The sequence below is a fragment of the Pelobates fuscus genome, chromosome 5, assembly GCF_036172605.1.
Source record: "Pelobates fuscus isolate aPelFus1 chromosome 5, aPelFus1.pri, whole genome shotgun sequence".
In the NCBI taxonomy this organism is placed as follows: domain Eukaryota; kingdom Metazoa; phylum Chordata; class Amphibia; order Anura; family Pelobatidae; genus Pelobates; species Pelobates fuscus.
In genome coordinates, this window is record NC_086321.1 from 374,708,160 (window position 1) to 374,732,686 (window position 24,527).

At 46.0% G+C, this 24,527-nt stretch overlaps 1 protein-coding gene across 1 annotated transcript in view; it reads right to left on the reverse strand.

Moving 5' to 3' along the window:
• Positions 1-20,255: 20,255 nt before the first annotated feature.
• The window catches only part of LOC134610453 (uncharacterized), a 113,992-nt gene continuing 109,720 nt past the window's right edge, over positions 20,256-24,527 (reverse strand). The window contains exon 10 of the mRNA XM_063453417.1: positions 20,256-20,512. Within this exon, the coding sequence (XP_063309487.1) occupies positions 20,474-20,512 (39 nt within the window). The 3' untranslated portion in view covers positions 20,256-20,473. The remainder of the gene's footprint in view (positions 20,513-24,527) is intronic.

Below are 24,527 nucleotides of genomic sequence, written 5' to 3' on the forward strand. Positions count from 1 at the left end.
TAACAAATAAAACAATGGTATTAAAGTTGGACAGCACAAACATTACTAACACAAACAAACAAACCCACACCATATCAGAGCAGGATAGCATTCCTTTTATGTTATGTCGGAAATTTTGTCCGTCGGACTTACAAGAATTTATATTCCATTGCCACCATTTATAAATCTATACCATCACATTTATCTCTAATAAGTACCGTATATACTCGAGTATAAGCCGAGTTTTTCAGCACATTTTTTGTGCTGAAAAACCCCAACTCGGCTTATACTCGAGTGAGTGTCTGTATTATGGCAACTTACATTGCCATAATACAGACAATGGGGCTGTGTAGGTGGGGGGCTGGCAGGGAGCGTTTACTTACCTCTCCTGCAGCTCCGGTCAGCTCCCTTCTCCCCCGCGCCGGTCCATTCAGCACCTCTGTCAGCTCCCAGTGTAAATCTCGCGAGAGCCGTGGGGTCATAGTGCGGCCGTGAGACTTACAGTGTGAGCTGGCAGAGGGAGCTGACTGGACCAGCACGGAGGAGGAGGGAGCTGACAGGAGCTGCAGGAGAGGTAAGAGCTTCCTGCCAGCCCCCCTCCTACACAGTGCCCATCCACTGGACCACCAGGGAGTGAGAGCCCCCCTCCCTGCCATGTATCAAGCAGGGAGGGGGGACGAAAAAAAATTAAATAATAATAAAATAAAATAAAAAATAATAATAAAAAATAATAATTAAATTAAATAATAATACAAAATAATAAAAAAAAATATTGAAATAATTAAAAAAAATAATAATAAAATTGCACCCCCCCCACCAAGGCTCTGCAACACACACACACACACACACACTGCACTCATATACACACACACTGCACTCATACACACACTGCACTCATACACACACACTGCACTCATACACACACTGCACTCATATACACACACTGCACTCATACACACACACACACTGCACTCATATACACACACACTGCCAGGGCCGGCGCCACCTGTAAGGCGACCTAGGCAGCCGTCTAGTGCGCAACTTATCAGGGGGCGCCGCATCCCTGTCCCCGCGGCGCCTCCTCATGCTGCGCCGCCTAAACGCTTTTACAAGCCTCAGGCGGCGCAGCACTGCTGCATGGAGGACGGCCGGGTTTGAGTGACCGGCAGGAGGGAAGCGCAGAGCGCTCCCTCCTGCCAGTCTCTCAATGTAGCGTGGCCGGGCGGCGCGGAATGAGGGACAGGAACCTCTGTTTCTTGTACCCAGCCGCCGGCGGAATGACAGGAAGTGAGCACCGCCGACGGCCGGGTACAGGAAACAGAGGTTCCTGTCCCACGTTCCGCGCCGCCCGGCCACGCTACATGGGCAGGGACGGAGGGAGGGGGGGGGAATAAGGACCACTGTGGGAGGGAGGGGGGGGGGATAAGACCAGATAAGACCACTATGGGAGGGAGGGGGGGTTAAGGACCACTATGGGAGGGAGGGGGGGGATAAGGACCACTATGGGAGGGAGGGATAAGGACCACTAGGGGAGGGAGGGGGGATAAGGACCACTAGGGGAGGGAGGGGGGATAAGGACCACTAGGGGAGGGAGGGGGGATAAGGACCACTAGGGGAGGGAGGGAGAGGGGGGGGATAAGGACCACTAGGGGAGGGAGGGGGGATAAGGACCACTAGGGGAGGGGAGGGGGAGCAAGGACCACTAGGGGAGGGGAGGGTAAGGACCACTAGGGGAGGGGAGGGGGAAGTAAGGACCTCTAGGGGAGGGGAGGGTAAGGACCAGTAGGGGAGGGGTGAGTCAGGACCACTGGGGGAAGGGGGTGAAGGAACACAGGGGGAACGGGGGTGGGGAGGTCCACTAGGGGTTTGGGAGAGGGAGGACCACTAAGGGGGGGGAAGGACCACCAAAGGGGGGTAAGGAGGGAGGACTACTAAGGAGAGGGGAGGAGGGTAAGGACCACTAAGGGGGGGGAGATTACCACTAAGGGGTGGGGGGAGTAGGGGAAGGTCTACTAAGGGGTTTGGGAGAGGGAGGACCACTAAGGGGTTTGGGAGAGGAAGGGCCACTAAGGGGGGGGAGGGGGGAGTGAGAAGACCACCAAGGGGGGACTGCAGAGGGACAGGGGGCCAAGGGAGAGCACTAAGTGACAGAAGGGGAGAACACGGAGGGACAGAAGGGAAGGGGAAATCAATAATTGACCGGAGGGGAGAGCACTATGAATTTAAAAAAATAAAAATAAAGAGCTGTTCCCCTCTCAGTCCCTATCCTACCCCACAAACCCTCTCTTTTACACTACACACATACACAATGCATCCCCCCACACACACACAGAAACACACAATGCATTCCTACTCACACACAGACACACCCGAAACACACAATGCATCCCTTACGTTCTCTTACATAATTAATGCACCCCTTACAGACACACACTGCATTCAATTACATACACAGAAACAAACCTTGCACCCCTTACACACACACACACACACACACACACACAGAAACATACAATGCATTCCTTACACGCAAACACACACTACATCCCCTATAAACACACTACATCCCTTACACAAATTGCACACATAAAACATCCCCAACTCATGGATGGGCCATGTAGGTGGATTTATGGGTGGGCATTGTAGGCGTATGCCCCCTGGGGGCCCAGACCTTGAGCTGTGTAAGGGGCCCTAAAAAATGGAGCTGCTTCCTGTTCATTAATTGTTGTGAGCACTGTTAAAAACAGTCTCCAGAGAGCCTCTTCTACACCAGACCTGTGGAGCCAGACTGAGCCCATCATCAGCCTCTTGTCCTCATCTGGTGGTAAGTAGGCAATCCAATATATTATTAGTGGCACTAATCTCTAATTTACCTCACATTAAATGGATACTATAGTCACCAGAAGCACTACAGCATAATGTAGTGGTTCTGGTGTCTATAGCCTGTGCTTGTAGACTTTTTAATGTAAACACACTGTCTTTTCAGATAAAAGACACTTTGTGAAGACTGGCATTGGCCCATATGGCAGAGCATATGGGCGGGGCATTGTGATGTCACATGGTGGGCAGGGCATATGGGGGGGCGGCAAAACTTTTTTTGCCTAGGGCGGCAAAAATCCTTGCACCGGCCCTGCACACTGCACTCATATACACACACACTGCACTCATACACACACACTGCACTCATACACACACTGCACTCATATACACACACTGCACTCATATACACACACTACACTCATACACACACTTCACTCATACACACACTTCACTCATACACACACTGCACTCATATACACACACTGCACTCATACACACACTGCACTCACACACACTGCACTCATATACACACACACTGCATTCATACACACACACTGCATTCATACACACACTGCACTCATATACACACACTGCACTCATACACACACTGCACTCATACACACACTGCACTCATATTCACACACTGCACTCATATACACACACTGTACTCATACACACTGCACTCATACACACACTGCACTCATACACACACACTGCATTCATACACACACTGCACTCATACACACACTGCATTCATACACACACTGCACTCATACACACACTGCATTCATACACACACTGCATTCATACACACACTGCACTCATACACACACTGCATTCATACACATACTGCACTCATACACACACACTGCACTCATACACACGCTGCACTCATACACACACTGCACTCATACACACGCTGCACTCATACACACACTGCATTCATACACACACACTGCATTCATACACACACGCTGCACTCATACACACACTGCACTCATACACACACACTGCATTCATACACACACACTGCACTCATACACACACTGCATTCATACACACACACTGCATTCATACACACATACTGCATTCATTATATACACACACTGTAAATAAATATTCAATTAATATAATTTTTTTAGGATCTAATTGTATTTAGAAATTTACCAGTAGCTGTTGCATTTCCCACCCTAGTCTTATACTCGATACGTTTTCCCAGTTTTTTTGGGTAAAATTAGGGGCCTCGGCTTATATTCGGGTCGGCTTATACTCGAGTATATACGGTATATATGCACCTAATAATTAGTATAATTACTGTAATGGCTAACCTATTAAGATTCGCTGAAATAATTATATCTAAAACAGATTAGCCTTGTATTTAGGAGAGTTTTAATAATAGTTCAGAATACATATCTTCTTTCTTTTTAGAACGGAGTCCTGTATTATTTATTAGGCTTTTTTTAATTGATCATTACATGTAAAGGAAACAAAAAATAAAACACAATATAGTGTACATCCACAGGTGATAATGCATTTTGGTGATAATTCAAGTAGTCAAACTCACATTGATCAGAGCCTCAAAGCGCTCCACTCAATTGATTAATAGAGTCTGGACATTATATCCAGATTGTACTAAGCTCACTTTGGTTCATTACTATAATTAGTGGGGATAACTCTGGTTTTCATTCATATTCACTGTTCAATCACTGGATATAAATCCATCAAATTAAAAGAGAAATCTATACACCATAACCCGCACATTCGCTATCCAGCAGGCAACTGGTAGAGCAAGCGAAAACCCGCTTGAACTTAGAAGATGCCAGCCGTGACTCTGTGCAGGAGACTGCTATATGGTTACATAGATAGTAAGAGGAGGTGGGAATGGCTGCTCATGCTGCTAATTGCAGGACAGAAAGAGGTTAGCCTAATATTAGTGTTAGAAAAGTGGTAAATCCCAATGGCGGTGGGATTGTTATGATGCATAATGGAGAATGGAGATTGGTGATGCCTAATGGTGACGAGAGAGGGAAGGGGTGATGCCTCGTAATGATGTAAACCCCACCATGAGGAATCACCCTCCTTCCTCTTTCATCACCACTTGGTATCTCCCCCTCCCATCACCTCAAGGCATCACCTCACTCCCCTCTCACTTCATCATTAGGCATCACTTCCACCACCAATAGGAATAACCCCTCTCCCACCACCATAATGCATCACCCTCCCTCTACTGTCACGATTAGGAATTATATTCCCTCACATTTCTGCCACCATTAGGAATCACCCCCTCCTCATTTAAACCCCGTAGTAAACTCTTTTCCATTCCTACCTACAGCATTCTTCCTAGCTTCGCTCTCTCTCCACCGCTGGCAGATGGGAGATGTAGAGGGTGATGCTTGATGTTTGTACTTTGAGAAGTTCAGCTCGTTTCTGGAATGGGTGTTAAAGCGGGAGTCGGGGAGCCGGGCGGTGGTACACTACCTGGATGACTGCTTGTGTGTGGGTCTGGCGGATTCCCCGACCTGCCGCTACTTACTGAGGATGATCGAGTGGGTGGCCAGCACGTTTGGAGTGCCACTGGCGGTGGACAAAATGGGGGGCCCATCCACGTGTTTAAGTTTCCGTGGGCTGGAAATTGACTACCTGCAAGGGGAGTGCTGTCTTCCTTTGGCGAAACTCCCGGGGCTACGGGAGGCGGTGGTGGCAGTTCGGCGGTCGCAGAAGGTCACATTGAGGGAGCTGCAATCACTTATCGGTAAGCACAACTTCGCTTGTCTGGTCGTTCGCATAGGGGTGGATATTTAGCCGGAGCCTTTCCTATCTGCCACACCACTTTGTGCGGGTGTCCTTGTCCATGAGGGCTGACCAGGGGGTTTGGGACACGTTCCTGGAGCACTAAAACGGCACAGTGTTCTTTTGGCGGGAGGCGGTGTCGGCAGCCGAACTGGAGCTGTATACAGATGCCTCGGATAGCGTGAGATTCGGTGCGTACTTTGGGGGGGGGGCGGTGGTGCGGAGCACCCTGGCCAGCTGCATGGCTGGGTAGCCCGCTGCTGCGGAATCTGGATTTCACGGAACTGTTCCCATTGGTGGTCGCCTTGTCACTCTGGGGTACACTCCTGAGCGATAGAAAGGTGGTGTTCTATATGGATAATATGGTGGTGGTGCATGCAGTTAATAATATGTCGGCCGCTTTGGTGCCAGTGGTGCGCGTGTTGCGAATGTTTGTTTTGCTCTGCATGTCCCTCAATGTGGTGTTCTGCGCGCGACATGTACCAGAGTTTTTGAATGTGGTGGCTGATGCTCTGTCTCGTTCACAGTGGTCCCGATTCCGAAGGAGGTGTATGGGGCGTGGGAGGTCAGGGAAGACTGCCCGGCGGAGATGTGGCAGGTCAGGACGTCCTGCTTAGGGGCACGATGAGGGCATCATTGCCCCCGGGTACCTGGACGGCATATTGTAAGGTTTGTGATGCATGTGAACGGTCGCTGGAAGGTTTGGATAGGGTCGTGGTAGCTGGTTTCGTCTGCTTAGCAAGGACTCCTCCCCGGCAGTGGTGGATAGACACATGGCTTCGCTAGCATTTTGGTTTAAGCTGTGGGGGTGGGTGGATTTTATGAAGCACTTTGTGATAAGGCAAGCGCTCAAGGGTTTACGGAAGGGTAACGCGTCCCATGACGCCAGGAGACCAGTTTCTATTTCGCTCCTGGAAAAGCTGGTGTTTTCCCTCTGGGACATCTGCTTCGATGGTTACGAAACAGAGTTATTCGAAGTGGCATTCTTGCTGGCCTTCTTCGTCACTTTCCGAATCGGGGATCTGGTCAGCGATAACAGGGCGAGTCAAAGTGGGATATTGCTTTTGGACGTCCGGGTTAATACTGCACAGGTGGTAATCTATCTGGCCCTATGATCTTGCCCTATGATCTATGACTGATTTTAGGGGAAAGGGTGTCGAAGTGGTGATACATCCTTTTCCGGGATCCCCTTTGTGCCGGTGGCCAGTACTTCTCGATACTTGTCTCGGCGGCCAATGACTGGTGGCTCGTTCTTAGTACACATTAATGGTTCCTCACTCTCCTGTTTATAGTTCCTCAGGGTCTTTCGGATGGGGTTCAGCAGGCTTGTCCTCTGGCCGAACCAGTTCGGGATACACTCGTTTAGGATAGGTGCTGTGAAAGGAGGCAACAAGGTTGGGCTTGGCGGATGAGCTTGTGAAAAAGATTGGTAGGTGGGAATCAGTTCGGTTCTGGTCTTACGTTTGCCTTGACAAACTGATGTGAGGGCTAGCTTGGGGGGTCAGCTTGGGGGACTGTGCCTAGGCACCGAGCAAAGGTAAACGGGTTGATGGCTAGCTTTGTCAGGAAGGTGGGGGGAGTGGTGGTCCGGTACAGGGAGCTGGAAGGTGTGTTAGCGGGCTATTTCTCTCCTGATGGGGTCCATCTCTCAGAGGTTGCAGGAAGGCCTGGCCATGGCTTCATTCTGCGGGGTGGCGGAGCTCAGACGGCTTAAGGTTTCAAGTTCTGAGCTTGTGGCGGGGCGGGGTAAGGAACATTAAGGAAAAATGGGCCTTAGTTAATATAGGAGTTAGAGGAGTTAGTTGATTGGTTAAAAGGGTACACTGTTCAGACATGTTTTGGTAGGTTTCGAGTCCGTTGGTGGCTCAGAACCTCGGTGGTGTAGGGGCAGGGCTGGACTGGCCCACTGGGACACCGGGAAATTTCCCGGTGGGCCGGCACACTAGGGGGCCGGTGGGAGGCCGCCTAGTGTGCACCAGCCCGGGCCGCAATTACAGGGTGACCGGCAGGAGGGGATGCGCTCCCCTCCTGCCGGTCACAGAATGTAGCGTGGCCGAGAAGGCAGACAGCGGTAGGGGAGCTTCTGTTCCCCTACCCGGTCTGACAGGAACCCAGAAGCAAGAACGCTCCTCCCGCGAGCGGGCAGGTTTGAGCGTTGCCATGCGTTACCATGGCAACGCTCCGACCTGCCTGCTATTCTTGCGGGAGGAGAGCGAAGTCAGCCTGCAGCCAGAGGAGCTGCAGGCTGAATGGTGCACTCCCACTGGACCACCAGGGATTGAAAAGTTCCCCCTCTCCCCTGGGCCCCCCCATAGTTCCCCCCCATACACACACTACACTCCTCCCCCACACACAGAACCCCCCCCCACGCACACAGAACCCCCTCCCACACACACACAGAACCCTCCCCACACACACAGAACCCCCCCACACACACAGAACCCCCCACACACACAGAACCCCCCCCCACACACAGAACCCCCCACACACACAGAACCCCCCCACACACACAGGACCCCCCAGACACAGAACCCCTTCATGCACACAGAACCCCCCCACACACACAGAACCCATCCACACACACAGAACCCCCCACACACACAGAACCCCTTCACACACACAGATCCCCCCACGCACACAGAACCCCTCCACACACACAGAAACCCCCACACACACAGAACCCCTTCACGCACACAGAGCCCCTCCATGCACACAGCACCCCTCCACGCACACAGAACCCCCCCCACGCACACAGAACCCCCCACGCACACAGAACCCCTTCACACATAAACAGCACCTCTCCACACACACAGAACCCCTTCACACACACAGAACCCCTCCACACACACAGAACCCCTCCACGCACACAGAACCCCTTCACGCACACAGAACCCCTTCATGCACACAGAACCCCTCCACACATAAACAGCACCCCTCCACGCACACAGAACCCCTCCACGCACACAGCACCCCTCCACGCACACAGAACCCCTCCACGCACACAGCACCCCTCCACGCACACAGCACCCCTTCACGCACACAGCACCCCTCCATGCACAAACGGCACTCTCTCCACGCACAAACGGCACTCTCTCCACGCACAAACGATTTCTTTCATGTTTGAGTGATAGTTTTCAGTTTTCAGTTTTCTTCCCGCTTCCATATCTGTGCACTATGCTGGCGCGATGCATTACGGGGCTGGTATGGAATTTTTTTCCAGGGCTGCTTTTCATTCCCAGTCCGGTCCTGTGTAGGGGTATCTGAGTATACCCCTACCAGGTGAAATTGATCAATGTCGGCACTTTACATGTTACATCTATATGGTTGTAATATATTGGGAAATGTGTTATGTTTTGGGTAATTGCCTTGATTTAAATATGGGAGAGATGATATCATGTTGGGGGTGTGGCAGGTAATGACCATTATATATAATTGTAAATCATAAGTTATTATTATTATTACTATCTTTATTATTATTAAAGCTGTTGACAATTATGACCCATACCCTTGAGTGTCGGTGTCTTATTGAGTGGGTTGGGTTCAGGTTATACATACAACCCCCGGCCATAGGCCGACTATGCACCTGTCATGTACAGGTATGTGTGTGTCCATGATTGTTTGTATGTGTGAGTGTCAGTAATGGGGGAATCTGTGAGTGTGTCCATGTGTACGAATCTGCATGTGTGAATCCGTGAAATTTGTATGTGTGAGTTTATCTTTGACCGTGCGCCTATATGTGTATATATTGATGACTGACATCTTGAGGGCCCTGAACAGGAGGCAGAGATGGCAGTTCCCTGATGGATGTCCAGCAATTCACAGTTTAGTGAAGGACTCTGTGGGCGATCTGAGCTGGCAGGTATTCAGATCTCCTTAGCTAGAACAACAGTTTAATTTATGTATCTTTAAACAGTTTTTGACATGTGGGCCAATATGAACCCCTTTCCAACTCAGTTAGTAGCCAGCGATGAACATGCTATATATACATATAAAATATGTAAACTGCTGAGGCTTGGACGAGAGGGGGGGTGCGATCTGGTGGAGATGAAGTTTCTCAGGTGACCTGTGATGGTTACCCCGCGTAAAGAGGACATCCTTTTCCCCTAGTCGGAGCAGCGCTGCAGTGTTCTCCAGTTGATATCCCAGCCGACCAAGAATCCAGTATAGCTGTGGAGCTCTTACAAGAGCTAGTGGTATAGCTGTATAGCGGTTCCCTACAATCACGAGACGAGGCTATGTGTTGAGGGTTAAGCAGGAATGGTTAATGGTAGACTTTTATGCAAGTCCCCATGCAAGGGTGACACCCATCGGACCTTGTTGGGGACAGGGACATAAACGTATACACCAATAATAACAGAGTTACAATATAAGGCACTCCCACACATGGCATACAATACCTCCCCTCTGCCTGAGAGATAATTACTGTATCATCTCAATTATCTCCAGGTGAAAAAGAACATATTTTTTTTTTTATATAAATTCTTTTATTCTTTTTTCATAACACTTATACAGAAAGACCAACAGACAAAACATGGATTGTTTTACATAATAATAAACATAAAAAAACAGGTCAGTACGTATTTTCCAACAAACAAACCCAATACATAGTACAACATTATCTGCGGGGGTAAGCCAGGGAGGGGGGTTGTCTAAACTCAGGCCACTAATTCATTGGGAAACAACCGATCTCTTTTCGCCCGTTGATTCAGGAAATAGTTTCTAAATTATTAACCCAACTTTGCCATAGATCGAATCTTTTTGGGGAATTCAGATATGGTATACTTAAATCTCTTTCCATCCTCGCCTGGAGGTTAATTTGATTTTTAATAACCTCCCAGGCCAGAATTTGATTTGATTTCCAATTCCGTGCCACCACAATTTTAAATGCGATACAACAGTGAATTATAAAACTTCTTATTGAGTGTGACATATTCGGCCACTGCATATGTAGCAGAACTACCTCTGGTTTCCTTTCAAGTTCTATTCCTGTTAAATCTTTAATAAACCTTATCAATTGAAAGCTGAATATTTGAGCAGCTCCACCATATGTGGAGAAATGAACCAACCTCTTTTTCACATCTCCAACATCTAGCTGTAACTCCTGGGTATATCTGAGATAATTTACTCGGGACTAAATACCATCTATAAATCACCTTGTAGTGGGTCTCCAATAGATTTAAGCATTGGACCTGACTACGAGTGTTATTTATAGCTTTACACCAATCTTGGTGTTCCAAAGTACAGCTTAAGTCTTTTTCCCATTTATCCTTCTGTGGAAAACTAGACACTTCTTTAATATTTCTAATTACCTCTATAGCTTTAGCCAGGACTTTAGGTATGGCCTGATTTGAAAATATTTGTTTCAACATAGTAAGGGAATTTCCTATCTTTCTACTAAGATGTTTTTGCAAAAAATATTTAAGCCTCAGATAATTAAAGCTCTCTCGTTGAGAGAGGTGATATTTTTGTATAATAGAACTAAAAGACATTATTTTGTCTGAAGATAATATCTGTGACACTTTAATTATACCATGTACTCTCCAGCTCTCTAAAGCCAAATCGGACAAATTGGCTTCTACAATCCTCAGATTTGCCGAATCCATTATTGTAAATTTCAAATCTAGTTTCTTTTTAATTTCCTCCCAAACTGGCAACATTTGGGCCCATATCCTATTGTTGTTAATGTCAATCCCCATTTTATCTAGACTTTTCGTATTCCATATCATACCCTCGGGGGTTTTCAAACCTAGATCTTCCATTTCAATATTGAACCAACTTTCTTCTTTGGCACCCGCTAGTTGGGACCTGTACATATGAGTGATCACGTTTGCCCAATACATAACTTTTATATTGGGGAAATTTAGTCCCCCTTCCTTGGTTTTCAGTGAGAGAATATTTCTATTAATTCTATTTTTTTTTCCTTTATTGATAAAATTTTCTAGATTGTATTGAAGTAACGACAGCCATATTGCTGGGATCTTTAAAGGAATCATTTGGAATACATAATTCCATTTAGGAATAATATAGGAATTAATGACATTCATACGACCCCACCAGGTAATCTGCATATTTCTCCATTCTTTAAGTAAAGAGTTTGTACTTTTTAATAACTTTAAGAAGTTTTCTTCCATCATTCTGTCTAAATTCTTAGTAATAGCTATACCTAAGCAATCGAATTTCTGGGGCGCCCATGTAAATGAGTATTTATTACTAATTTCTTCCCTTGCTTTCTTGTCTAATTCAATGCCCATAACAACAGTTTTTTTCGTTATTTAACTTGTAATTGGCTAGGTAGCTATACTTTCTGACTTCCTCCATTAAATGTTGCAAAGAGCTGATTGGGTCGGTGATTGATAGCAGAATATCATCCGCATACAGGCTGATTTTAAATTCTTTATCCCTTATTTTGTAGCCTTTTATGTCTTCATTATTCCTAATATTTTCCGCTAGGGATTCTATGGAGAGGATATATAACAAAGGGGAGAGCGGGCAACCTTGTCTCACCCCGTTATTTATATATACCCAGTCTGAGCAGACATTTGGGCCTACTATTCTAGTTGAAGGGTTTTTATATACAGACATAATGCCTCTTAGCATCCAGCCATCTATTCCATATGCTTCTAGAGATAATTCTAAGAACTTCCAATTCAGCCTATCAAAAGCTTTTTCTGCGTCAACTGCTAAAGTCATAAGGGGAATATGTTTCTTGTTGGCGTTATCTATGATGTCTATAATTCTCCTTGAATTGGAGCCTGCCCATCTCTCTGGTATAAAGCCAACTTGGTCATTATGGATTAAGATTCTAATAATACTCTTAAGACGGTCTGCTAGAATGGATGAAAATATTTTTACATCAGAATTGATTAAAGATATGGGCCGATAACTGGACATGGCAGTTGGATCTTTTCCCTGTTTCAAGATGGGCAGCATATTTGCTCTTGTCATCTCTTCCGGGAAACTACCGACTTGCACTGCATTATTAAATGCTAATGCCAATTGTTTGCTCAGAATAGATTTAAATGTATAAAAAAATAGATTAGAGAATCCATCTGGGCCGGGAGTTTTTTGTTTCTTACTTCTCATTATGGCCCGATTTACCTCCTCCTCTGTGATCTGTTTATTTAGACTCTCCTTCTGAGTCTGATCTATTTTTAGAAGGTTTGTACTAGTCAGGTATTGTTTAATCTTATTTCTAGGGGCTTCATCAGGGATATTATATAACGCTCCGTAGTATTCTCTAAAACAATTACCAATATCTTTTGGATTTGTATAGGTTATTTGATTGTATACAATCTTTAGTATCTGAGCGTTGGCCTGTTGTTTCTTCAATTTATTGGATAACATCTTATCTGTCTTATTCCCTCTACAATAAAATCTCAATTTTAGTTTTTTAATATTATTCGCTGTTTTGATATTCAAACATTGTACAATATTATTTTGGACTTCCGTTAGTCTTCTGCCTTTCTCTATTGAGGGTTCTTTTTTTTTATCCTCTGTAAGTTTATAGAGTTCAATATATAAGTCTCCTAGTCTTTTTTCTTTAGTTTTAACTTCATGGTTTAATTTTATAAGGTACCCTCTCAGTACTGCTTTAAAGGAGCACCAGGTATTTAGATTTGATGTATCCGATGAAAGAAAAAAAAAAAAAAAAGAAACATTTTGTCTTCATTGGCAGTGGCGTACACACAACCCATGGGGCCCCGGTGCGAAAACTGATCCGGGGCCCCCCCCTCCCCCCGCGCGAGCGCTTACTCTGCGCAGGCTGCGGCCGCAACACATGTTGGCGGGCACCTGGTGGCAGGGCTGCGACCCGTGCGACCGCGGTATGTATGCCAGTGCATGCATTAACACATACACTTAAAGGACCACTACAGACACCCAGATCACATCAGCTCAATGAAGTGGTCTGGGTGCCAGGTCTCTCTAGTTTTAACCCTGCAGCTGAAAACATAGCAGTTTCAGAGAAACTGCTATGTTTCACTGAGGGTTAATCCAGCCTCTAGTGGCTGTCTCATTGACAGCCGCTAGAGGATTTTCTGCGATTCTCACTGTGAAAATCACAGTGAGAAGACGCTGAACGTCCATAGGAAAGCATTGAGTAATGCTTTCCTATGGGCGGTTTGAATGTGCGCGTGGCTCTTGCCACGCATGTGCATTCGGAGCTGAGAGGCGGATGGGGACAGAGAGATCCCCAGCGTTAAAGGAGTCCGGCGCTGGAGAAAGGTAAGTGCTTAAGACACACACACACACACTCTCATGAACAGACGCACACATTTACTGACAGACACACACTCAGTAACACACACACACACTAACACACACACTCACTAACACTAACACACTCACTAACACACACACTCTAACACTAACACACACACTCTCTAACACTAACACACACACTCTCTAACACTAACACACACACTCTCTAACACTAACACACACACTCACTAACACTAACACACACACTCACTAACACTAACACACTCACTAACACTAACACACACACTCTCTAACACTAACACACACACTCTAACACTAACACACACAATCTAACACTAACACACACACTCTCTAAAACTAACACACACACTCTAACACTAACACACACACTCACTAACACTAACACACTCACTAACACCAACACACACACTCACTAACACTAACACACACTCTCTAACACTAACACACACACTCTAACACTAACACACACAATCTAACACTAACACACACACACTCTAAAACTAACACACACACTCTAAAACTAACACACACACTCACTAACACTAACTAACACTAACACACTCACTAACACACACACTCTAACACACACACTCACTAACACTAACACACACACACACACTCACTAACACACACACTCACTAACACACACACTCACTAACACTAACACACTCACTAACACTAACACACACACTCACTAACACTAACACACACACTCACTAACACACACACACACTCACTAACACACACTCACTAACACTAACACACACACTAACACTAACACACTCAGTAATACACACACTCACTAACACACTCACTAACACTAACACACACACTAACACACTCAGTAACACACACACTCACTAACACTAACACACTCACTAACACTAACACACTCACTAACACTAACACACTCACACGTTTTTTGTTTGTTTTTTAAATTTAATCCCCCCAGCCTCCTTACCTGTGGGAGAGCTGGGGGGATTCCCTGGGGTCCAGTGGTGTTGCTGGCCCTGCTGTCACCCGGCTGGCTGGCGGGCGCACGAGGGAGCACTGTCCCCTGAGTGCTCCCTCTTCAGCTCCCTCGCGCGCCGCGTACTGATGCCGGAGCTGGAAGATGACGTCATCTTCCGGCTCCGGTTTCAGTGCGGTGCGCGAGGGAGCTGAAGAGGGAGCACCCAGGGGACAGTGCTCCCTCGCGCGCCCGCCAGCCAGCCGGGTGACAGCAGGGCCAGCCTAGGGGGGCCCGGAGGTGGCCGGCTCCTGGGCCCCCCAGCAGAAGAGGCTGGCCCTGTGGGTACATACCTGGGTCGCAGGGCGGCCGGGCCCCCTGATGGGCCGGGCCCCCTGGTGGGCCGGGCCCGGTCGCAGCCGCGACCCCTGCGACCCTGGTATGTACGCCACTGTTCATTGGCTAATTTAGTTTTTGGAGAGCATACTCGTTTTAGTCCAGTCCTCTAGCTCTTTAGCTGAAGTAAATGTTCTCCATCTTTCTTCCCACCACACAATTATTTTGGATGGCTGTATCCATTTATATTTTATCTAATTTTGCTTCAGTGGTTCTAAGGCTTGATGAAAAGTTTTTCTCCAGCGTCGAGTTTGAATTGATAGATCTTGAAAGGTGATTATCTCTTTAAATTTCTCCGAAAGATTTTCTTTATTCCTCAACAGATTCAGCACTTGTTGTTTACATGAGAATGAAAAGAAACATGCTATAACGTCTCTTGGATAATGAGACGGAACTTCCTTAGGTTTTCTTAATCTATGTATCCTTTCTATGATGGGAACAGCGGTTTCACACTGTAGTCCAGCTTCCTGAAAAAAAGATAATAGATAGTCCTTTAATTGATCTTGAGTTACAGCTTCTGGAATATTTCTGAAGCGCACATTGCACCTTCATGATCTGTCTTCCAGATCTCTAATCTTTAAATTCATTTGTTGTAGTTTATCTTCTGTTTGAATATTCTCTGATTGCATGTTCTTTATTTGATCTTCCATTATAGTAATTTTATCTAATGCAGTAGTTAATTTTGTATTCATTCTCTCCATCTCTATTTTAATTGTATTTAAACTGATGGTGATCTGATTGGCTATCAATGTCGCTTGCTCCTCCAATTTAGTCAACAAAGTTAATCTGTTCCAAGCTTTTTAGGCTTACTGTCTGTGTGATCTGGTCTTGATATAGGATATCGCTGTCTTTCCTGCCCTGTTTTTCTTTATTGGGTGAGAAGAACCCTGATAGTCTCGTGGGCTGGGAGTCCTCTTTTTTCTCTCTGGACTTAATTTGTTTCTTGGTCGTCATTATGGAGCTCTTTCTGTCCTTCCCTTATTCGGGAAAAGAGTGCCCCTTTAAAAATGCTGTCTCTGCTAGCCAGTAGCGTTTATCGTTGTTTCTGAGTTATTAAGCTTTTGAGCTTTTATGAATAGCTGCTAAGCTTATATAAGCATTAATTTATTACAGCCTCTTTTTTAACTCTTTATTATATTTTCCTTTTTGTCCTTCTTTCTTTCTTTTCACTTCCCCCTCCTTCCCTCTCTCCCTTTTTTTTTTTTTTTTTTTTGATCCCTTACACACAGGCGATCCCTTCACTCCCTGCTTTTACACAGCACTCTTATCCAGACCAGTATATACCAGTATACACTTATCTTTTATAGAAGCTTTAAATATTCTCTTCTGGTCTCCGTGGCGCTTTAGGAGCCTTTTAGCCCACCTAAGTGGTTGATGCAGCCAGCTCTCTCTTCAGCCAGATCTCCCTTCAGCTCTCTTCCACTCTGCCTTTAGCAGCCTTAAGCCTCTCATTTCTCTGCGTCTCTCCTCGCCTCCTCGCCTCATCTCTCGTCCCCTCGCCCGCGCCCGCACCTCATAGCTCCGCCTCTCGACGTGCGCACGTGGCGACCTCACGCAATCACGTCATCAGCGATGAAAGCCGAAAAAGAACATATTTTATACACTTTCAGAAAATACCCCAAAATGAACCCCATAAAAATTATATCCCCTGATAGCCCCGATCTGGGTGAACAATATATCCAGAAATCACCCAGATCGGTTCAGGGGTTCAGGATTCGTATGGAAGTCTTATTTCTGACCGACCGCATACGAGGCTCCTGCCCAGAATAGTTCCATAAAATTAGCTTGTGCTGCCGGTCTCTTTCGTGAACTTCAAAATGTAGAAAAATGTCTTGAATAACTGTTCGTGGGAAACACGTGTGCCCCTTGTTCAGGAGCTGGTTTTCACCGAACACCGTCTCTTTCGGATGGATTGGAAAACAATTAAGTGGTCCTGAAAGTCTCAGCGATGTTCGGGCCGTTGAGTGTCCGAAAATAGTTCCATACACTCGATGACCAAAAACCGCTGGACGTGTTCGACAGAGCAAGATGGCCGCCGCCACGTGTTTGTGCATACGAATCGATGGCCACCCAGTGAACCACTTAGAATGTTCAGAGTTGCGGTTAGAGCAGTGTCAATAAGGTCAATTGGCAGCACACAATTGCTTTGGGTGGTCCAAGGGTTCAGTATAACGTTCGGTATATGAACCAGCGGTGGTAAAGTCTGTTCGGTTTGGTTCGTATACCGATCCAGGCAAAATGAATAAAAATACAGGGCATCTGTTACATGACCCTCACTATACACGCCTGCAGTGGCCACAGCATTAAATATATTAATATATATAAAAATATTATCACACTGTAAATATAGAGCACCGGCATCTAACATGTCTAGCGGCTGTATCCACCTCATGCCCGCCCAGCTTGCAAGATTAGATTAATTATCCCCAAAACTCAAAAGGTTGAAATTCTTACTCAGTAAGTATCTATGAAATTCCAAATGTTAATCAGGTAACAGCTGATTAACACCTCCTACCTGCTCCTGAATCCTTTCACAGACAGTCACCAGGCTGTGCATTCTTTTTTTTTTCTTCAAATTCTATTTTTATTATCTGTTTTAGTGCAGAAATCTATTGGGTACGATGTCTATAATTCAAATACAAACACATTTTACTGAGTGTTCTTCAACCAATATGTTCTATGAATGATTTTATTAATTAGACTCAAACCCCTAAAACTTAAAGGGACACTATAGTCACCCAGACCACTTCAGCTCAATGAAGTGGTCTGGGTGCCAGGTCTCCCAGGTTTTAACCCATCAGATGTATACATAGCAGTTCCAGTGAAACTGCTATGTTTACAAAGTAATGTTAATCCAGCTCCGCATTTATGTCTTATTCTATAATTCACCGGTTCCTGGATCCATCATTATGCAGTCACCAGACTGTGTATCTTCCACTGCAGAAATCCTTTGGGTACGATGTTTCAAATATATTTACCATAACTGAGCAATATTCTGCTGTATGATTTGGTGGATAAAGAGCCTCCGAAAGTTTGTTTAATTACATGAAATGAAGTTTTTTGATAATTTGGTTGATGACTCCAAAGGTTACTCTGGTGATGGCTTGACATACGTGTCTGCATACATCTTCATCCAGTACCCGGTTCCCTCCACAGCCAATCACCAGGCTGAATATTCTTCCTATGGCCTTGTAGACCCACCAGCAGAAGTTAAGTTTCCATGGACAAAAAAGATTGAAGTGCAAGTGTCTTAAATTAACGTGTGTTGTTTGTGTGCAGTTATATAAAAACAAGAATTCTGATGAATATTTTGATGCAAAAATAGTTTTTTAGACCCTAGGTTCTAGATATATGCAATAGACTTATCTACATAGTGTATGGATTTATATCATTACCACAATGATGCAATATAATTACAGCTCTCTGATTGCAGGATAAACTTACTTCTGGAATCTCAGATATCCAGAGGATGAAACTAACAATGAAAAGAAAACCAAGCCAGTCCTCGAGGTTGCAGTGTCTACCACGAACATTGTGAATGAATGAAAAGGAAAGGACAGGCTGGGAGTGATGTCATCTGTAGCATATATGACATCACAGTCACAATGCAATGAGATAGGAATAATGCAGCAGTTAATACAGAAAAAAGGGGTTTAACCATTTCATGGCCATGACTTTTCCAGGATTCCATGTTTATGACAGAGGGCATTCTGGAACCTTTTCTATATGTTAGTTATGCTGTAATTTAACCCTTTCTAATCACGTGTAACCAGATATATTACATTATCAGATTGGCTATTTACATTGGCCGGGCACTCCTGCATGTCCTTGGCCATTCTCCTGTCTATTGTCCTTGATCCTTAGCCATTTCTCGATTATTCTGTTATCCTGACCTCCGTGTGCCCTGTACTACTCTGTTTTGTGTTCCGTCCAGGCCCCTCTATGGCCCAGTAATAAGGTTTTCTCCGAAATGGTTTAATTATGATTGATTTCTTCAGTTCTGTGTGTCCAGTCATGGTTATCTGTGACACTGTGTGAGCATACTGACCAATGTCAAATTTTGACGCTGTTAACCCTAGCTGCCCCTAATTCCAGACTTAACCTTGCTAATCCTAACCCTGGCTAACCCGCACACCAACCATAATAAAAACACAAGAACAAGAACAAAAACTGACACTAGAACACACACAAAGACTCATCCTAGCATTCACATGGGCACATGCATACTTAAACAGTCACGGATCCGCAGACAAACACACGAGCTTGCATTCAAAGAAAGTGCTATAAACGGCACAAAACACGTTCACATTATCCTCAAAAGTGCATGTTCGCCCTGTGCTCTTCCCCTTACATAAACAGTCTGTTTCCTCAAATTGTCGGTACTAATGACGAATACTCTTTACCAAAACGCCCTTGAAACGCACGCTGCACCGTAATTACAGATTTAATCTTTCTGAACTGCGGAATGCAAAATGCCTTGTGTTGTGGGGTCACCATTTTGCCAATGTCTGAGGCTTTGGGCAGTTTGTGTGCTGGGAGAGGCATCTAGCGGTGATAATTTGAAACTCTTTTGCCACACCCTTTCAAGTGGTAAGATTCATGGACGGTTCACGGTTGCAGAGATGTGGCGATTTCAGATCGGATCCATTGTTTTCAAACCCTCTGTATACTTTAACTATGATATATTGGGATAGTCATAGTTTTGTTGGCAAATAATTACTTATGATTTGTCAAAACATTTGAAAACACTTTAAAAGAATCTGGAGGTGATTTATTCAAAGTCTTCTTCCCACATAATGGCTACAATAATCTGTAATAATATAATAAGCTGTAATCATATAATAAACTGTAATTATACAATAATGTGTAATAATATAATAAACTGTATCATAATCTGTGATAATACAATAATCTGTAATAGTATAATAAGCTGTAATAATATAATAAGCTGTAATTTTACTATAAGCTGTAATATAATAAACTATAATGATACAATAATCTGTAATACAATAAACTGTAATAATATTATAAATTGTAATTATTCAATAAGAATATTAACACATTATTTGTGTTTGGGGACATTATCATTTTATTTGAAATACACAGGAAGGGAATCACACTACTACATGAAACATAAGATCCTTTGAGATTAGTTGAGAATAGCTCCAAAAAGGCACAAATAACCGTAAATCATCAGTCAGGTCATCAGTCAAACATCTGTAAGAGTATCTACACCGTGCATCTTGAGGGTTAGAAGTGGAATTTCAATTTAGTAGAATCTGATTCTTGAAGTTAGAATTACCAGATATTATCCAGAATGTTCAGAGTGGCATAGCCCTAAAAGAAAAATAAACAGAATTGAAACCTCACACAGTCATTTCAAAGCAGCATTGAGTCAAAAACCAAGCCTTAATGGGGACCCCAAATTAAATAGCTAAAAAAAAAGGGGAAATGGATGGGATCTCTACTGTATTTGGCTTTGACAGATAAAAATTACACTATCACTATAAAACTGTATCAGTCTTAGCTAATGACGTAACTCCTAATACCGATAAAATGTATATTATTATAGATGAATGGGACCAGGGCCGGATTTGCTGTAAGGCCGCTGAGGCCACGCACTGGTGGTGGCGGGCAAGTGTGGGGGTGAAATCTCCCTCACTGACCAGCTGAGTCTCCTGCCGTTGGGCAAGGCAAGCTGACATGGGAGAACCCTGGCAGGACTGGCGCTCACTATTGTATCATAGGGTTACCATGCATTACCACAGCACTGCTCTGTTACAATCCACCGGCACCGGCCAGAAGCAGCTGTCTCCTGTGGTGCAGACAGCAACTTTTCCCACCAGACCAACAGGGATTGGGTTCCTCCCTTTCTGGCCTAAGGTAAGTATCAGGAAGGGGGGATGCACTTTAAGCTTTCTATTTTTTCATTAAAATTTCTTTAAGCAGCCCCTTAGCTCACAGCCCCTCATCCCTAGTCTTCCACACTACAATCCCAGTTTTCCCACTATAGCCACTACCCCTTTCCAAAGTTCTATCCCCCACCCCAGAGCTCCTATCCCCCAACACAGACCCAGTCCTCCCACTTAAGCCACTGTTCCCCCGAAATCCCTATCCTCCATCACAGCCCCTATCCTCCCATTATAGCCCCTGTCAACCCACTGTAGTGATATGTGTATGTTAAAGGACTGTGTTGCTTTAAGAGGCAGGGGGATTCCCTGCATAGGAGGGCTTAGGAGAGCACTCCATGTTGTGAGTTTAGCAGCGACTCTGCAAGTTATGTTTTGTGACTTATGGAAGTAAAGCTGTTCATATGAAGTGAGTGTCAGCATTGATTATTCTGCATTATTCCACTAGAGTACTAGTGATAAAAACTGGAAGTGATCCAAAATATGGAGGCTTATTCAAAGAATACAGTGATTTATTTAATGGACTTGGGTGTCTGCCAGGTGAACACATCATCAGGATAGACAAAACGGTATCGCCAGTGGTACATCCCTGCAGAAAAGTGCCGTTTGCACTTCAAGAACAACTCAAAGCAGAGCTTGATAGAATGGAAAGCATGGAGGTCATTGCAAAAATAGATGAACCAACTGAATGGTAATAGTAGATAAGAAAGGGGGGCGGAACTTCCGGTCGGACGGAGCGGTCGCATGTTGTAAGTGCTCCGTGATCGGAACGGCCTGTTAAGCAGCAAAACACCGGCAAAAGAGCTCGAAACGACCTGCAAAGGTACCCAACGGCAGGACACCCGGCAGCACACAGGATGGCACCCCCGAAATCACAGAGGGCCTCGGATTTCTTCCGACAGGGGAGAGGCGGCAAACAACGCATGGAGCAAGATGGCGGCGGCTCCCACTCACCATCTCATACCTCAGAGGCAGGATCAGACACAGACTCGAGGCCGGCAACCGCTGAGGGCATCTCTGTGTCGGAAAAACGCCTGGCGTCCATGCTGAAAGACTTGCGCACCTCTATGAAAGCTGACTTCCAAGCTGCAGTCTCTGACATGAGAAAAGACATCCATGAAGTGGGGTCGCGAGTCAATGCACTGGAAGAAAAAACGGACGAGCTCTGCCATGCAAATGATTCCATTGTGGAGAAAATACAAAAAATGGAAGCCGACAACAAGCGCCTTATGGAAAAACTGGCAGATCTGGAGGACCGCTCCCGCCGCAACAATATCCGCGTGCGGGGGGTGCCTGAGACAGTAACACAAGAGGAGCTGCCAGCTTACCTCCAGCGACTTTTCCAGGCAATCCAACCAAACCTAGAACCGGCGGACCTCCGCCTAGATCGGGCGCATCGAGTGCCGAAACCTCAAAACCTCGCACACGACGTCCCAAGGGACATAGTGACAAGACTGCATTACTATAGTGCAAAAGAAGCTGTGCTGGTGGCACAGAGGAAGGCCTCAGCGATGCCGGCCACCTACGAAGGAATCTCACTTTTCGCTGACCTCTCACCGATGACAATGGCCAGGAGACGGGACTTCGTGAACGTCACGAAATGTCTGAGAAACAACAAAATACCCTACAGGTGGGGATTCCCTACTAAACTCCTCGTCTGGCGGAATGGCTCCCTAACGAAGATTGAAGATCCGACTCTGGAAATGGACAAGCTCAAGATATGGGGCCTGTTTCCAGACCATAAAACGACCACTGCACAAGTCTCCCCACGGAAGGTGCCGGCGGACTGGACCAAGGCCTAAGAGATTATACAGATACCAGAACGGCGATGCCGGATCCAGCCTGATTCCTACTCTCTCACACTCCAAGGGACTCCCTATGATGGTTATCCCGATTCGGGACTTGCTGAGCACGAAGGACTTTTGGCACCCACGTGAGTACGGTCACTCAGCCTCCCCCCCCTTTTTCCCTCCCCCCCCCAAGCCTAGCACACAGAAACTGGCCTCACCCTCACCACTGAAATGGTTGCCCAACCTGGGCCTCGACATATAGACACTAGGCCTTGAGACTTACCGTTCAGGAGCCCCGAACTGTTACTAACAACAGCGGGTGCAGGCTCTACTTAACCCAGCATGGGCAATTTGAACACAACCCCCCCCCCCCCTTCTCTCACTGCCTCCCAGTTCCATGGGGGAGGCTCATATTCGTGACCTTCACACGGGACTTTGCAGAGACACGTACCAGTCACCCGTTTCCCTAAACCCAGCTCAGAAGGGTCTGGGCTCTGGAAGAAGTACAGGCCTCTCCTATTATCGAATACCCCCCCAATACCTTTACGGGACACCACCCGCCGCTGTGACCCCCTCTCAGTGCAGTAGAGGGTGTGAGCGCGGCGGTGGGGTCCTCCACATGATGCTTATTAGCTGTTTGAACTGTATATACTTTGCTTTATATTATGGTTTTGTTATTATGGTTATACACCAGGTTGTTCCCCTTGTCCCGACCCCCTATCCCCGAGATGCTCCCCCCCCACTACTGGACAAGATACCGGGTAAAACAAGTGACCCGTCCCACCTGATCACTCACGTGTTGACACGGGGCAATGCTTCACCCAAACCACTAGGCCTCACGGCCTCCCCCATTGTCTACCCTGATGCCTGACCATAAATTCCGTTTAGTGTCCCTCAACGCCCACGGGCTGAACACCCCCCAAAAACGCAGACTAGCGCTCATCCAAATACGCTCCCTGCGCGCCTCGGTTGCCTGCATACAGGAAACCCACTTTTCGGCTAACAACCCACCAAAATTCTCATCCACGTCCTACCCACAAAATTACCATGCCACAGCACCTAATAAGACTCGTGGGGTCAGCATCCTCTTTCACTCAGACTGGCAATTTACATGCGAGGTAGAACACAAGAGCCCCGATGGTAGGCTCCTAATACTTGTGGGACTGCTCAACGATGTCCAAGTGACAGTAGCCAACCTGTATGCCCCCAACACCAACCAATATGACTTCATTAAGAAGGCCTTACGACTCATAGACCAGAAAAAGAGAGGGCAGACGCTTATATGTGGGGACTTCAACTGTGTCCTAGACCCCGGACTGGATAGGACCGGAAAACCCGCATCTCATCTGAGATCCACGCAACTGGGGGCAAAGGTAACTACACTCATCCACTCACACGGCCTACACGACACATGGCGCGCAATGTATCCAGCCTCCAGAGATTACACATTTTACTCCAAAGTACACGATCAATATTCCCGGATAGATATGTGTTTGGTGGACGCTAAGGGGTTAGATACTCTGGAGGAGGTTTCTATGGCCCCAATAACTTGGTCGGACCATGCCCCCCTCACATCGGTCTTTACTACGCTCCACCCAGTCCGGGGTCGGGGACAGTGGAGACTGAATGAGTCTCTGATAGACAGGGTAGAGG